The 15267-nt window shown below is 39.3% G+C and overlaps 1 protein-coding gene and 1 long non-coding RNA gene across 2 annotated transcripts; both read right to left on the reverse strand.

The window, feature by feature from the left end:
• Nucleotides 1-1370: 1370 nt before the first annotated feature.
• Nucleotides 1371-4983, reverse strand: LOC104898696 (putative Peroxidase 48). Its single transcript, XM_010685800.4, has 4 exons — nucleotides 4356-4983; nucleotides 3849-4046; nucleotides 2336-2501; nucleotides 1371-2213 (listed from the first exon to the last, which is right to left on the reverse strand). Exons 1-4 carry the CDS (start codon nucleotides 4644-4646, stop codon nucleotides 1741-1743), a joined length of 1128 nt encoding a protein of 375 aa, XP_010684102.1. The 5' UTR covers nucleotides 4647-4983; the 3' UTR covers nucleotides 1371-1740.
• Nucleotides 4984-13337: 8354 nt separating this feature from the next.
• On the reverse strand, nucleotides 13338-15008 carry LOC125499571 (uncharacterized). The gene is made up of 3 exons (XR_007276506.2): nucleotides 14863-15008; nucleotides 14696-14752; nucleotides 13338-13548 (listed from the first exon to the last, which is right to left on the reverse strand). It is a non-coding gene; the product is annotated as an uncharacterized LOC125499571 (long non-coding RNA).
• Nucleotides 15009-15267: the final 259 nt, after the last annotated feature.

The following is a 15267-nucleotide window of genomic DNA, read 5'->3' on the forward strand; positions in this document are numbered from 1 at the left end:
ATCTACTTTAACATCAATATTTCGCAGATCTAGTAAGATGGTATTTAATTTATCAAATGATCTCTTAAGAGACGTACCTTCCTGCATACGCAGGCTGAACAGACGTTGCTTCAAAAGCAACTTGTTGGTTAGAGATTTCGTCATGTACAAGCTCTCTAACTGCAACCACAGACCAGCAGCAGTGTCCTGCTCCGCAACTTCAGTAATTATGTCGTCAGACAGACACAACATAATTGTTGAATGTGCTTTCTCCTCCAGAATTTCCATCTCAGCGGTAACCGAATCCGTTGCCTTCTTGGCCAACGGTGCCCACAACCCCTGTTGCTTCAGTAAAGCCCGCATCTTGATTTGCCACAGACTAAAACTATTCCTCCCAGTAAATTTATCAATTTTGACATTCATCCCAGACATCTTTCTCACACAGATCGATCACCAAAGCTCTTGATACCAATTTGTTATAACGGACGTGAGAGAGAAACAAATTATGAATGCAAAAACAATAAAATCAGACAACAGATTTACGTGGTTCACCAATTTGGCTACATCCACGGCAGAGAGAGGGAGAATATTTTATTATATGAGAAGAACAGATTACAGAGAGAAAAGAATGTATTTCGTAGTCTAAAACCCTAGAATATAAATAAGTATTTATATCCCGTCAGAAAAACGCGAAAACGCGTTTACCGGGCAGCCGCCCGATCGGGTCGGGCGAACCCGCCCGATCGGGCGGTATTTTACTTCTCTAGATCTTGTTGCGCGCCCGGTCGGGCGAAGTCGCCTGAGTCGTTGTTCGGTGACTCGCCCGATCGGGCGAACAGCCCGATGCCATCGGGCGAACAGCTTTTCACTTCCTTCTCTCGCGTCGTTGCGGGCCCGATCGGGCGGCCACGCCCGACCCGATCGGGCGGTCTCCTGAAACCCCTTTTTGACGCATTTCTTCGAACACCTTCGATGCACAATGATTCAAGGCATATTTCTACACTATATGAATGTGAGTTATGACAGTAAAACTACTATTGAGTTGCATGCCTGCTAGTACGTTCTTATTTCGTATTCAAAACACTGATAACTATTAATTATCAAGCAGTTTTGCTTGTGTAAATGACACAAGCATATTGCTTCCATAACAGCATAAAACTAGTTCTCTCGTCTCTGTTCACTAATATGCAGTTCAAATTCAAGGATGATATTCACATAGTATGACAGCACACAGAGAAAATGAATTTAAACATAGATAACCATGAAAATGTGCAAGGAACAGAACACTTGTATGCACAAGCTAAAACTTTTCACAACTTTTTTTTTGCATCGATTCTTCAGCTAGATAACATACAGTTACGGCTTCAAACTAGATATATGCTCATATTGAATAGCAGAAATGCAGCGTTTGTATAGAATCACAATCAATCATTCAATTATTACAGGAGACTACCATTTACATGGAAAAACACTTACCTACTAAGACTTTGATGCAACACTGTACATTAAGGATTTGTATGTAATACTTGTATCATTTACAGCGGAAAACTGCAGTATATCTAGACCTGCCAGTCACTACTAACCAATATCCAAATTTTAGCCCTGAAGAGGCTTAGATAATCTACAAGTTACCTCCTCAAGAACACACTATGGAGAAAAAGTTCACGAGAGTGAGTTAGAAAGTTTATGAACTGTGGTTGATTAGGGACGCACTTTGTGCAGTTCACCAAGAAATCAGTGAACCTGATGATAAAGCAGAGATCAGCTGCCGTTTGGTAAAGAGCATCTGGTACGCACCTCACCTTGAGAGCCGGTGAGAAATCCAAGATTGGACATCTTCAACATCGACTTGGAGAATTCTCTTCGGAAGGTTAAACCATCATCTGATGCAAAAACTTCTACCAGCTTAGCGGTCGTGGGATCTGCCATCAGTTGCTGATCTGCATAAAGTAAGCCCCGTCCCATGAGGACACCCTTGTAGTAATGTGAATCAAAACCTGAGCCTGAGAAAATAAATGGCGCTAAGGACTGCAAAGAAGGCAGGCCAGTGGCAGATTCCATCAAATTCCTAAGTCTGGATGGAGAAGGACTGGGAGATGCATTTGAATTGCAGATTCTTTTCAGCTCAGCCAAGAACTCTGCAGGGATGGAGGTATCAGGGTTTCCAGTGCCTCTGAAGTTGGAGAGCCGTTTTTGAATAAATTCGCAGCCAATCTTTCCTATGTTGTGTGCACCTTTACGAACAAACATAGACAATTTTTTTTTTCAGAAAAGAGGAAAACAAGAAGCATCTACAAAGAACTCTAAATCTAAATTTAAGAAAACGTTAAACACGACGGTAATCAAGGTAAAGTACCCAAGAGGCTAACAGTTTCTTTTTCATTGAAACCCTTCTGTGAAAACAGATCAAGCGTCTCTGTTATGTCACTGTCTGGTCTTGGTATCTGCTGGTTTGCTTCATCGAAGTATGATGCCTGGCTGTCTCTTCGTCCAGTGAGGACAGGGAAAAATGGTCCTCCAGACTGCGGTTGAAAAGAAACAACAGGGGCAGTAACAAAATCAGTGCCCTCAATTATAAAAGCACAGCAACTCGTAATGTTTACTTTGAGTGATGACGGACAAGCCCTCCAGCAGTAAAATCAAGAAAGATACTTCCCACAATAATACAAAGAAGTTGCCAGTGAATAGCTGTTAGATAAACAAGATACTTATAAAGCAGGAGATGTTTGCAACATTTTATCCATGAGAAACTAATTTCAAGAATTGACAGCATGGTTTGAATCACTCAACAACTAACTAGACATCAATGCTGATAGATCTAGACGAAAATCAACTAAAAATATAAAGGATAAGTACTACAAAACATCTTTTCAAGTGTGTTTGCTTATCCTATCTAAAGAATGTGATTCCTACATAGTGACATATGCCATGAACATATTGGAGAGGAAGCCAAAACTAGAACTTCAAAATTAAAGAAACGAAACACCCACAAGCTTCATGAACGAAGTAATACTAAGACCTATGCTACTAGTACAGAATTGAAGACTCATTCTACTAGTACATGGATGAATATTATAAGGCAAACGCATAGGCAACTATTTTCAAGAATTAGCACTCAACAGCAATGACTCAAGAACTGTGCTGACACCCAATGCATGAGAGAGCTAGACTACGAGTAATTAAAGTATAAAGGAAGACTACTAGAAATAATTTATACTAGTATTCCTTGTTCTACCTAAGGAAGTTCTTTCTACAATGTAATATATACCATGAACAGATTGTCGATGAGCTTAAAATTAACTTCTGCAAAAGGGAGCACCCTGAAACTTCATGATCCAAATTTTACTAAGACCTAATCTACCAGTAAATGGACACCAAGAAAGGGGAAAAGAAGAATGAAAATATGTATATGGACGAATGCTAGAAGGTAAATGCTCTACCAAAAATGTAAAGTTTACTAGTAGATTGCATTGATGAACATATTATATGCAACAACATATAATATATTCATTGATTGAAAGAGACAAGGTCCAACTCGAATCATGTGGATAAGATGTAGGATAAAAAAGAAATTTTGATATTATCAGTGTTGAAGTGCATCTAGCTGCTTAATAAATGACTATCGTTTACGACTATCGCCACAACCCCTTCCCATCCCCATCCCCCCCCCCCCCAAACAACAAAAAGTAAAATATGTAACTATTCATCATCATATACCATCATAAGCACCTAAATGATAAACGACAGCAGAAATCCAAATAAAACACATTATTTAGCACTTCCAGATGCAGTAATAACATTATGATAACCGGCTTCATCTACAAACTACAAAGATGAGCAGACAGCAATGGCGAAAAAGGAGTAATTACCAAAATGACAGCATCTCTAGTGGCCAGAGTAATAATGTCGGCACACGAAACAACACCAGGGCACTCAGTTTCTAATGCTTGTTTGATCCGATCAATAAGATCAAACCCCTTGAGAGTCTGATTTGGGAAGGCATTTCTCTCTATTGAATGATTTTGATTCCCATTACTATCATCTAGAAGCAGAGACGCATCACAACCCTGCACCAACATAATCCACGACGAAATTTTCAATGTCCAAAATTAGCAGCATTTCACATTCAAAGCTAAAGAAAACTCATTTGATGTTGAATAAACACAAACTTATTCCCGCCATGAATTTCACATAATAATATACCTTCAAAATCAGAATATCCAAATGCGAAAGAATCAAGAAGAATGTAAAATAATTGCATAATTTGGAACTACTACATCATTTCTATGAATCTCGATAACAAAGATCAAGAAACCCTAATTTCGACAATTAACCAAATTAAAAATCAAGAAATCGATTATGTGAGAGAGATAGACCTGAATGAAGCAATCATGGAACATTAGCCGGAGAAGCTGAGGGGCAGTCTTGGTATCAACGGCGACGGTATCTCGGATGTTTTGGAAAACGACGGTTTCAGCATTAGGGCAACTGAAGCGATAGAAATCGTAGAGAAGATTCTGCTGATCAGAAGTTTGAAGCAAGCGCCGAATTGAGGAATTAGTTTCGAGAAGACGAAGAGAAGAAGGATTATCGGCAAAAGAAGCGATGAAAAGAAGCGTCAGTGAAAGAACAATTGATAGACAGTAGAACTTCAGTGATGCCGCCATTGTTGCCTTTTTTTTTTTTGAAAATGTTGATAGCAGGAGCGAAGAAAGGAGGGGGAAACTTGAGTACTGTTAGTTATTAGACATTTGATCCAAAACTTATTGTAGTTAGGGCCCAAACTCTCTTACCACCATCAACTAAATAGTTCTAATTTTTGCGGGAAACTCCGTTTTTAAGTTAAGAATTATTTATTAGGTCCGGATTATGCCTGAAATAAGAAAAAAAATTTATTTATTAATAAAATACTGTATGATAATAACATTAAATAAAAATTAGCTTAGTGGTTAATACTTTAGTATATGTACTTCAAGTCTCGGGATCAAACTTTATACTATGCAATTTTTAAATTTTTTTATTGACATAGATTACATGAACTAAAATTCCCTAGGGAGAGCGCCACGTGGCACTGTATCTTGTTTATGCACGCCTTTTTATATATTTTTATAGATACATTTACTGCCCATAATAAATGTTAGTAATGAGAATGAGTTTTTAAGTGTAATATTACAAGGGAATGACCCTTAAAATTTTGATGGGGAGACAATTTCAACCTCTAAGTTTGTGTTTTTCCTTTTGGAGAAGCAATCTCACCCGTAAACTTGTATCTTTTTTTCTCCAAGGAGAAGCAATTTTCATTACCACTCATTACCACCTATAAGGTGGTATTGGATGGAATGAAAATTTAAGAAGAAAAATAGATATTTTAGGATGAATTAACATTACCATGGGAACGACCAATGATTTTCATAACAAATTTACATACAAATTTATTCTCATTACCACCATTTATAATCAAGTACCAAACAGACCGTTAGCAGTTTAGGGCTGATATGTCACATTTATATATAGTTTTTAGATACATTTTGATTGTATTTAGAACTCCTTTTAGAGCATTTAGGTGCATAATGACATGAATTACGTAAAGTGTGCTCTACCACTCCCCGTTTGCGTGTTTCGATGATCTTCAGGTTATTTTGATGCAAATTGTTTATGATTATCTCAGATCACACAAATTATAACATACACTCGGATGTACCTTGTGATAGGTACACCCGGGTAATCTGTTATATACATTTTGCGTGTTAATTTATTGTAAAACCATATTTGCTTCAGTGGTCATAGTGCGCCTGCGCGTCCTTCCCATCTTGCAAAAATCGGAAGCTCTTTGCAGGCCACTGTGGTTTTGTGAAGGCTTTCTTGAAATTCTAAACGACGTTCGTATCAAGGAACGTCGTTAGCTTCGGCCAGCATTTCGAATGCCTTCACAAGCCAGGACTTAGAGGTATCTATAACCTCATTCAGAGCCCCTTTGGTAGACTCAAAGGCTTCAGCGGCCTCCTCCTTCAGCTCATAGTTCTTTTCCCGAAGAAAGCAATTTTCCCTCCTGAGCTGTACCGCCGTCAGAAGGGCAGCGTTCCTTTCATCCGTCAGGGCCAACTTCAAAGCATCTTTCTCGTCCAGAAGCTCAGTTAGCCGGATGAGATACTTTTTGGTGGCCGACTCTAGTTCGGCTGAACGCCTCACCCAAGCCTCCCTCGACTGGCGATGCAGAATTTCCTGCTCGGCCATTGCGTGTATAGTCCCCATCTGATGTTGCATCCCGGACAAGTTGCTTATTTTTTTTTCTAAGCAACCTTACCCAGTCTTCCGAAAAAGAGAAGAAAGATAAAAAAAATGTCAAAGACGATCATAGAAGAGACCAGTTATTTCACAAGTATGAAAAAAGAGCGACAAGGAAATGAATGTCCTACCTCAGCAGTCAATTGAGACATGTAGCCCACATGTCCGGATGAGGCGTCTCTCAAGCCTTTAATATAAGGCTCGGGAAAGCAATTGAAGAGCTCCTGTTTGAGCTTCTCGCGATCGGCCGAAGTCATCCTTGCAAAAGCGGCCGATGATTCGTCGTCCGAAGTGTCAGGAGCTACTTCAGCTGCCCCTTTGCCTTTATCTGATAGAGGAGAGTCATCAGTATTCCGGACGGAAATGACCACTGCAGTTTGTTGGACGGACTCATTGGACGTCTGCCCACGCGTAGGGTTCTAACTATGTTGGAATAGTAAGACTCAGTAGAAGACCGAGAGGCAGATCTGTAAGCATAGGGCATTTGGGATACCAACCCTGCTCCCGGCCCGGAAAAAGCCGAGCCGTCCATAGCCGCGTCCGGCTGAGAAGTCTATTCTCCAGCTCCTTCGGCTTCGTCTAGACAAACAACCGCGTCCGGGTGTTCAGAAGCTATAGGAGGTGTCAGGCCGATTTCTCCAACATAAGGAATCATTATCGTCTCCTCCACCTTTGGAGGAATTTCGACCTTTGGTAAGGTGGGGTGATCGACTTTCTTCTCTTTGGTCGTAAAGCCTTTGGATTTCTTCGAAGGAGGAGCATCTCCAGTTGTGGCCGACCTCTTTTTGGTGGCCGCTTTTTCCGCCAATGCTTTGGACGTTGGGAAATTTTTCTGAGCCAAAAAAGAGAAGTTAGGAGCATAAGCGTCAATTGAAGAAGACTCGTCCAAAGAAAAATAAAATTTAAGACCTGGACGAAGCCTGCCTAAAGAAGGAGAGCGGCTAGTCCAATAAAAAGGTTGGTCGTCCAGGAACCAATAGAGTGTTGGTTCTTGGACGAGGCCTGACCAATTAAAAGTGTGGCCGTCTTTCACTCTAGAGCAGGAAGCATCCAGAAAGTAATTATGACCCGTCCAAGAATCAATCAAAACATTGATTCCCTGACGAGCCTCATACAAAGAAGGAGACCGACCTTTAATTTCCCGACCGTTTCTATCCGGAGAAAGGTTCGTCCAGAAAAGATAAATGAACTTTTTGGACGAATAAAGGAAACTAGCCGCCCAAAGAATTTTTGTCGGCCTACAAAAAAAAACTACCAAGGTATCCGTCCTCTTTTCAGAGCCGGATTTGTTGTACTCCTTCCATATTCAGCTTGTGAACTTAGACATGCTAATGTCTCCCGTCCAAGATTTCTTTCGGACGACTTTAGCGGAAGCTGCAAAAGAAAAACATACTATTAGAGGATTACAGCCATTGGACGAGGCCATTTAACTGGGACCAGGAAGTAAACCTCTATCCTCGGCCTGCCGCAAGCCCGCGGCGACCAGGAAGTTATCATCGTAAAACATCTCCTTAAAGGAAATCCAGTTGGACAGACCCTTAAAAGAAGAGTTGTATGGAGTCCTGAAGTATTCCATCATCTCCTCGGCCGAATCATTTAAGTAGGATGTCGTTCGTCCAGTATTAGTAGGAGCCCGGCTAAAATACCGGCATCGTCTAGCGATGGCTCCCTCAGGGGATTGGACGAATAAAAACTCCGCCTTCCAGGCGTGCATCTTGGAAGTCTTGTCCCAGGATGTCAAGAAGTCGTGACGGTTGCATACGCTGAACTAGGCTCCTTCTATTGTCTTGGGAACCTTAGATACATAGTGTATCTGGGTAAAGGCAGCCAAAGAAGGGGAAACACCCTTTAGCTTGACCAAAGTCAAGATATTTTGCCAGGAATTTGGGGCAAACTGATTATGGCCGATGTTGTAGTGGTGAAGAAGACGGCTTATAAATGGGTGCAAGGGAAATCGCAACCCTGCGTCCAGAGCCAACTGATAAACAGCGAAGTGGTCGGACGGGGCATTAACGATAGTATCCTCCTTGTCCGGCAGAACAAAGGAATACCCTAGGATAGGTATTACCGAGGAGAAGTGTTTAAGGTCTGCAACTACTCATCCTAGCCAACTATTATTAGCTAGAATAAACCTAGGGTCTAACAGAGGACCTAGGCGGCTAGTCGAAGGCTCGTCCGAATCATTGGACGGGTCAGAAGAAATCTACATCTCATTAGCCTCGTCCACCGCCATACCTTGTTCGGACGGGCTGGCTTTGGAAGGCCTCTAACTGGTTCTTTCCTCCTGGACGCTTTCAGGAGAAGGGGTTCTGTTTGTTGGACGAGCACTTTGAACTTCGCGCACCCCTTTGTTAGGGACTCGACCTGTTGACGCCTCCATTTCTGAGCTTGAGGCCTGGAGATTTACCCCACGTCTAATGCGAGCCGTTTGCTTGACGCGCGCCAGATAGAGACTGGGTCGCCTGACTTTGCCGTCCATGTCCATAAAAATAAAATGCATGTCCGGTCAGAATAGGCCCAACTATAGAATGTGCCGAAGAGGGAAGGCTCTCTATTCTAAGGTTAAGGCCAACCCTTAAGCGGCCGGGATTGTTCGATGAAGAAGACGAATCTATTTTTTCTTAAAAAAGAATGAAAACAAAAACAAAAATTGAGAATTAAAATAAGAAAGCAATACCTGTTGGAATTACTTGGACGGTTGAAGAAGGTTATCGAGATCTAGGACGGAAGCTCTTTCTCTCTCTAAAAGTTCAGTAAAAAATCGGTAGTCTCTTTCTCTAGAAAAATTCTGTCAAAGGTGTGAAAATGAATTCGGAAAGGACAAGGGTCTGTCTTTATAGGGAGGTAAAAATGACATCCCCATCCAGTAAGATAGCCATTACATTAAAAAAACCTTTGTGGATTGACCTGTTGAGACCGGCAGTTTGGCGCCTTCTTCACTTTGTAAAGGTTAAGGCAGTTCTCTTTGGTTAAAAGAGAATTACAACCGTCTTGACGCCTAATGGTAAAAATCCTCTTTTAAGGGGCAAATGCTATAGCCTAAAAATCAACGGCTATAAATAGGACACGTGTAGGGATGGCAATTGGGCTGGGCGGGTGCGGAGGATGGTATCCCCACACCCGCACCCGCATTAAATTCTCATTCCCATCCCCGCCCCACCACCCATTGCGGGGAAAGATTCCATCCCCATCCCCGCCCACCACCCATTGAGGAGGAAAATTCTAGACCCACCCCCGTCCCGCCCCGCCCCCACACCCGCGCCGTACCCACGTCATACCCACTTCATCCCAGCAAAAAATCCACCAAAAAATCTTCCATAAGCCCATTATAGTTGTCTACTTCACAAAATCACAATATAATATAGTAAAAGAAAAGTTAAAATACATTAAGAAAGGCAAATGTTTTATTACATTTCAAAAGTGTCTTCAAATACGTTAGTAATATATGTATATAAATAGAATTTTAATAATAAATATGCGTGGCGGGGGTGGGGGGGGGGTTGGAGCGGGTATAACATAAAATCCACACCCGCTCCACCACCCATTGCGGGTACAATTTTAATCCCCATCCCCGCCAAACCTAGACCCATCCCCACCCCATTGGGCGGGGATGGGGCGGGTCTCCTACTTGATCCGCCCCACTGCCATCCCTAGACACGTGGATCCATCCTGTTCGTACATGTGTCCCTTTGCTGCTGCAGAAAAGTACATGGTCCAAAAAGGTATATGGCCTAAAGTACACCTTTCTGAATAAAAAAGAGCTATACAATCCCTCCTTTTCGCCCAATCTGTACTTTGGCCCAACATCTACAAAAAACATTATTGTAGAATGGATGATGTGTACTCTCTAATCAATGATCACCACGTGTCATAAAACTATTGCTCAGCCAATCAGATGCTCCCAAATTAGGGTGACATCAAGGTACAATAATCACTTCAAACACTATAAATAGTCCTTGAAATAAGGGGAAATTCCCATTCTCATTTCTATTCTTCTCAAAGTTGCCCTTATTTCCTCCAGTATTGAAATCATTTCTTTTCTCACCCATTACAACATTCTTCTTATCACGCCTTGAATGAAGACCATAATTATGGATGGCTCTCCCATAAACAACATATATGGACGCAAAGGTCTCTTCACCTAACCCTAATTTGATTTCCTCAGTCAAACCTTGCTCAAATCTCTAGAGCCCTTAGCTCTTCATTACCTACAACCTCAGGTGCAAACCTATACTATGCTACGAACTTACTATAATACTAAAAAATGGTGATACTCTCCATCCTAAGGTTTATGAACTCCTGATCCTTTTGTTGCCTCATAAAATAGGGTAAAATTTTCCTCTTAAATCAGCTATAAAGGAATCCCAATTAAAACATTCCACAACAAAGTCTATTCCCATTTTATTTCCACCACAAGCCCGCCTCATCTTTCAGACATAACACAACTTGACCTACTTTCATAGCCTCTGGAAAATTTACAGGCCCAAAAATCTTTTCGAACTCCCTAATCCAGCTCTTTAAGATAGTTGGATTAGCTTTCCCCTTAAAGTACGACGGCTTAATCTTAACTAGTCTTTCAAATATGTCCCCTGCAGGATCAGGACGCTCAACTCTTTCTTGAGTCGATTTGTCTCCCAATAGGTGAATAGAAAATGTTAGAGCATCAATTCGACTTAATCATACAAGATCGTATCACAATAATATTCTATGCAATTATAATAGCGTCATTTTCAATCATTATAAATGATAATCAACCATATACTCATTCATGAATATAATTTACAGCAATAATATATAAGGATTAAATAAAATTTATCATAACAATAGAATAAAATATATCCCATTCGCGTACTAAAATAAATTCTTACTCAACTTGAATAGCTAATAATCACTTTTATTCCTCAAAATGATGATAATAATATTTTTCCAATCCATAATAACCAAACTTATTCCCTAACAAAATAAAGATACTAAAGAAAGAAATTTAAACATTGTACCTTAGCTACTTATTTAACAACTAATCTTAGAACATACATAAATAGTCTATAGAGTTACATTATCAGTCCTATTCTTATTTTTCTTGTACTTTTCTGAAGTGAACATGTCATTTTCAAAGTCTTCATTGTCCTCACTGTCAATAGAAGTAATTTGAATTTCTAGCACTAGTAGATTTTCAAATCTTTTTAGGTTGAGGCTCATTCTATTTTGACTCAGAATCATCATCACCATCAACAATTTCGGTAATTTTTTGTATTCTTGCTAATTTTCCTATTTTTAGTTGAATTTCATCTAAAATAAATGAATATTGTTTATGTAATTTTTATTTCTTCTATAGATCGTCTGCAAATGAGTAGTTGAGAATTGTTTCTTTTTACTTGGTTTTGTCAATTTAGTAAAAAAGATTATAAGATGATTGATTTACTTGGTTTTGTTTAATTTTTTTCGAAATAATTTGTTGATTTACATGGCTTTGTGTACATAATCATTTTTTGGGGTATTAAAAGTTCGAAATTACTTCAAAATGTTGATAAATCTCATTTGTTAGCGAGAAATCCCACTATAGTTATTGAAAAGTTGGAACAATGAAATCTCCAGACTGTGATGTAAATGTAATATATTTGTTCTCTTCTTAAAGTATTTTACTAATTTATGACTCAAAGAGGAAGGAGGGTTTATTTATTTTAGCAACATGTAACTTTATATTTTTTAGATTTTTCATCAAATAATGCTAGAAGAAACCCCTCTTTAAATTTTCGAGAAAATGTAGTTTTTTTTAGAACTTAATGTTTTAAGTCGAATACTCGTGTTATGTTGAATATTTTTTTTTGTTTTTGTTGAAAGATGCTCACATCATAAAAAAATAATAAGGGCCTATATTTTAAGTTTCGCCCAAAGCCTATAAAATGTTACGAATAGGACTGCCCCAAACACATTGTTCAATGAGAAAAAGTGGCAAGCAATCACATTTTATGGGTAGAAAAAGAGAAGGCAATGTTATTTTTTGGGGGTCTAGTGCTCTTTTTGGAGGGAAATAATATGGGGCCACTAAACCAATAACCATGGTTACTTAAGAAAGCCCTAAAAAAGGTGGATTTACAAAATATCCCCTTAATCTCATCATTAGTGTCAAATGTAGTATTAGCAAGAGAGATGAGAGAGAGAGAGAAATTCTAGAGAGAAAGTGAGTGAGCTGAAGGGCCATGAAAATGGATGGATCAAGGTAGCCAAAAAGAAGAAGACTCATCCTTCTCCCCACAACCAACCATCTGCCTCAAAAACCTGCCAGATAGACTTCCTCCCACCCAAATTTCATCCCGGACAACTTGCTTTTATCTTTGCACCATATGGCCCTATCGCCGGAATCACCATCCCACCCAAACTCCGACCAAATAGAAAAAAGATAGATATGCTTTCATCATGTACTAAAGCAAAAGCTTGATGCGTCAGGCTATCTTTAAAGTAGATGGTAGAAAATTGGAAACATAAAATTGAAAGTATCCCCTGTCAAATGGGATAAAGCTCCAAGAGAACCACTCCCTACCTCAAAGAAGAGGAAACCAAGTAGCAATCCTCTTACCAGAAAGAAAATCCCATATAATCCGGCAAATGTGGACCTTCGTTCATATAAAGAAGTTGTCCTCAACACTCAAAGAATCTCATCCACAACTCGAAGTGTCCCCTCTTCCCTTCCAGTATATCACCCTACCCCCACCTCACTCCCCCCACTTCCTCCTCCCCCACCACACCCCCGCAGCAACAACTCGCACATCCATCTCCTTATCCCCTTCTTCCTCCTCCGCACTTCCCGCCAATCCCATCCCCCGCCGCCTTCTCAACCTCCTCCCCCTCCTCCTCCCAGTGATCATCCCAAGAATAGTCCACCAACTCCCAATGTAGAAATTAGTTTTCTCACAAATGCCTACATACCCTATGTAACAGCTCACCTAATTAAGATGCTTATCTGGAAGCTACTAGAAGTATAATTGTGTCATAGCTAATTAGGTGATGTTACCCAAGCTTGCAGTTTTCCTTCTTAAGGAAACTCCAAGACTTGAAAGTATCTTACCACCTGCTTAAAATATTAACATAATATTACAATCCATATTTTTAAGGAAATTTACATATGGATCTACCAAAAATACATGCCATGGAACCTATTATAATATTTACATTTCAAGTATTATAAACGTAACAAAATGACAAAACATTTAAGTTCACAACACGGTGGCAAGCGCATCACGTAATTTCAAACAACTTCCTTTACCTAGCCCTGCAACTCCACCACTGCCCGGAAGGGCAGTTGGGAAATGACAATAACAATTTAAGTCAACAAAGCTGGTACACACAAATTCTTCAGTTCTCATGTTTATTCTTGTAGGAAGCATATATAACGCTCATTCTTATATAAGTTAAGCATTGGCAATCATCACTTAATTACATGTGGTTTACGATTTCCCAACGTGTCAGTGGCGCGATCTTCCCATATTTCAAATAGTGAGTATAAGAAATGCACTTTACCATCTAAGTTCTTTTCGATCTATTTACTAATATATTTAACCGGGGAGAAGAAGCACGAATAGAGGGCTAATCTGCCAACTCTAAACTCATGGGAACGTCTTCCCATTATAATATATTTACTGCTTGCAAGACTTAATCCAGGACATGTCCTATCATCTATACTCATACATACACCTTATGGTGTGTTCATCACTGCTTACGCAGTTTCTTCCCCCTATCATTTCTATGAAACTCAAATCTTTTGCAACTAACATCTCAATCAATATTCTTTATAAAATATATCTACCATTACTTCCATTAGTTCTCAAAATAACTCTACCCCCTAGCTTAGGAATTTGTAATCATGCATAACAAGATAACGTTTCATTGTTTCTAACATCTATTTCTCATATACTTTACTTATAATTTTACTTGTTAACTATAGATAAAGGCCCCTCATTCCTACAATCATGATCATGCTTAAATTCACAAGTCATAGAAAAGATGGCCCTTGAATACTATGTTATGAATCTTGTGACATCACATTCGAGGTTTCGGAAAAATATAGTATTTTACAAATGAAGTTTACTGCACTATTTGGTTCATGAATCCAATTCTCATTAACCACTGTTTATATATTAAAATGCAGTAGGTTTAGGGTCCTAAGTTCCAAATTTTATCATGAAATTGCAACTAAACCACAAAATCACAACAAAATCCATCTTCCATCCATTAGTATCTTTACTTGTTCTTTCAATATTATGTATCATTCAACATGCATGCAATAAAATTTACATATGTTATACTTGAACCAGCATATACATGTTACTCATTATCATATAAAGACTCAAACTTTAAGTCCATATATTCATACAAAGAGGTTTCACCAAACTAAAGAACTAAAAATCCCATGTTAATTTAGAATTGTGTGTACCTTAATTTCTAGCATAATTTCTTCCCAAAATGGCTTCAAAAGCTCGAATCTTTACTCCTACCCAACAAATTTAAGACATGCACACAATAGAAGTTAGTAATTGGAAGGAATTCCCCCAAAACAAAGCCTAAACATATCACCTAAGAATATGTTTTTTTCCAGTTTACCTTAATGAGTTCTTCCTCCTCTTGTTCTTCAATTTTTCCTTTGTTTTTCCTGAAATTCTTGGTTACCCAATATGCACCTACAAGTTTAGAACATTTTTATTAGTTTTCATGGAAGAAAAATGGAGTTTTTACCTAAGAAAATGGAGGAAGAATGAGGCTTAGACAGAACCGTGGTTCTGGCGAGTGTGTGGCGGAAATCTTGAGGAGTTCTGGGCAGTGGAATTTTTGTGGAGTTTGAGGGTGAAAATTTAACTGGAAGTTCCCCTATAAGTATACTAGGTGGTGAGATCAACGTTTTTAACTTATTGTACTTGGAAATTTTGGAGGGTCCCCTTTCCTTTGGTAACTCCTATCAGAACTTCAAACCAACTTGTCCTTAATTATCTTTACTTTCACTCCCCTCTT

Source organism: Beta vulgaris, chromosome 7, assembly GCF_026745355.1.
Source record: "Beta vulgaris subsp. vulgaris cultivar EL10 chromosome 7, EL10.2, whole genome shotgun sequence".
NCBI lineage: Eukaryota > Viridiplantae > Streptophyta > Magnoliopsida > Caryophyllales > Amaranthaceae > Beta > Beta vulgaris.

What these genes read in the sequence shown, in the direction of transcription:
- LOC104898696 (XM_010685800.4), bottom strand. Translation starts at nt 4,646, where the DNA reads ATGGCGGCATCACTGAAGTTCTACTGTCTATCAATTGTTCTTTCACTG. An exon ending in CTAGAGATGCTGTCATTTTG is followed by an intron (nt 2,502 to 3,848) that starts GTAATTACTCCT and finishes TTTCAACCGCAG; the next exon opens with TCTGGAGGACCATTTTTCCC. An exon ending in AGAAACTGTTAGCCTCTTGG is followed by an intron (nt 2,214 to 2,335) that starts GTACTTTACCTT and finishes TTGTTCGTAAAG; the next exon opens with GTGCACACAACATAGGAAAG.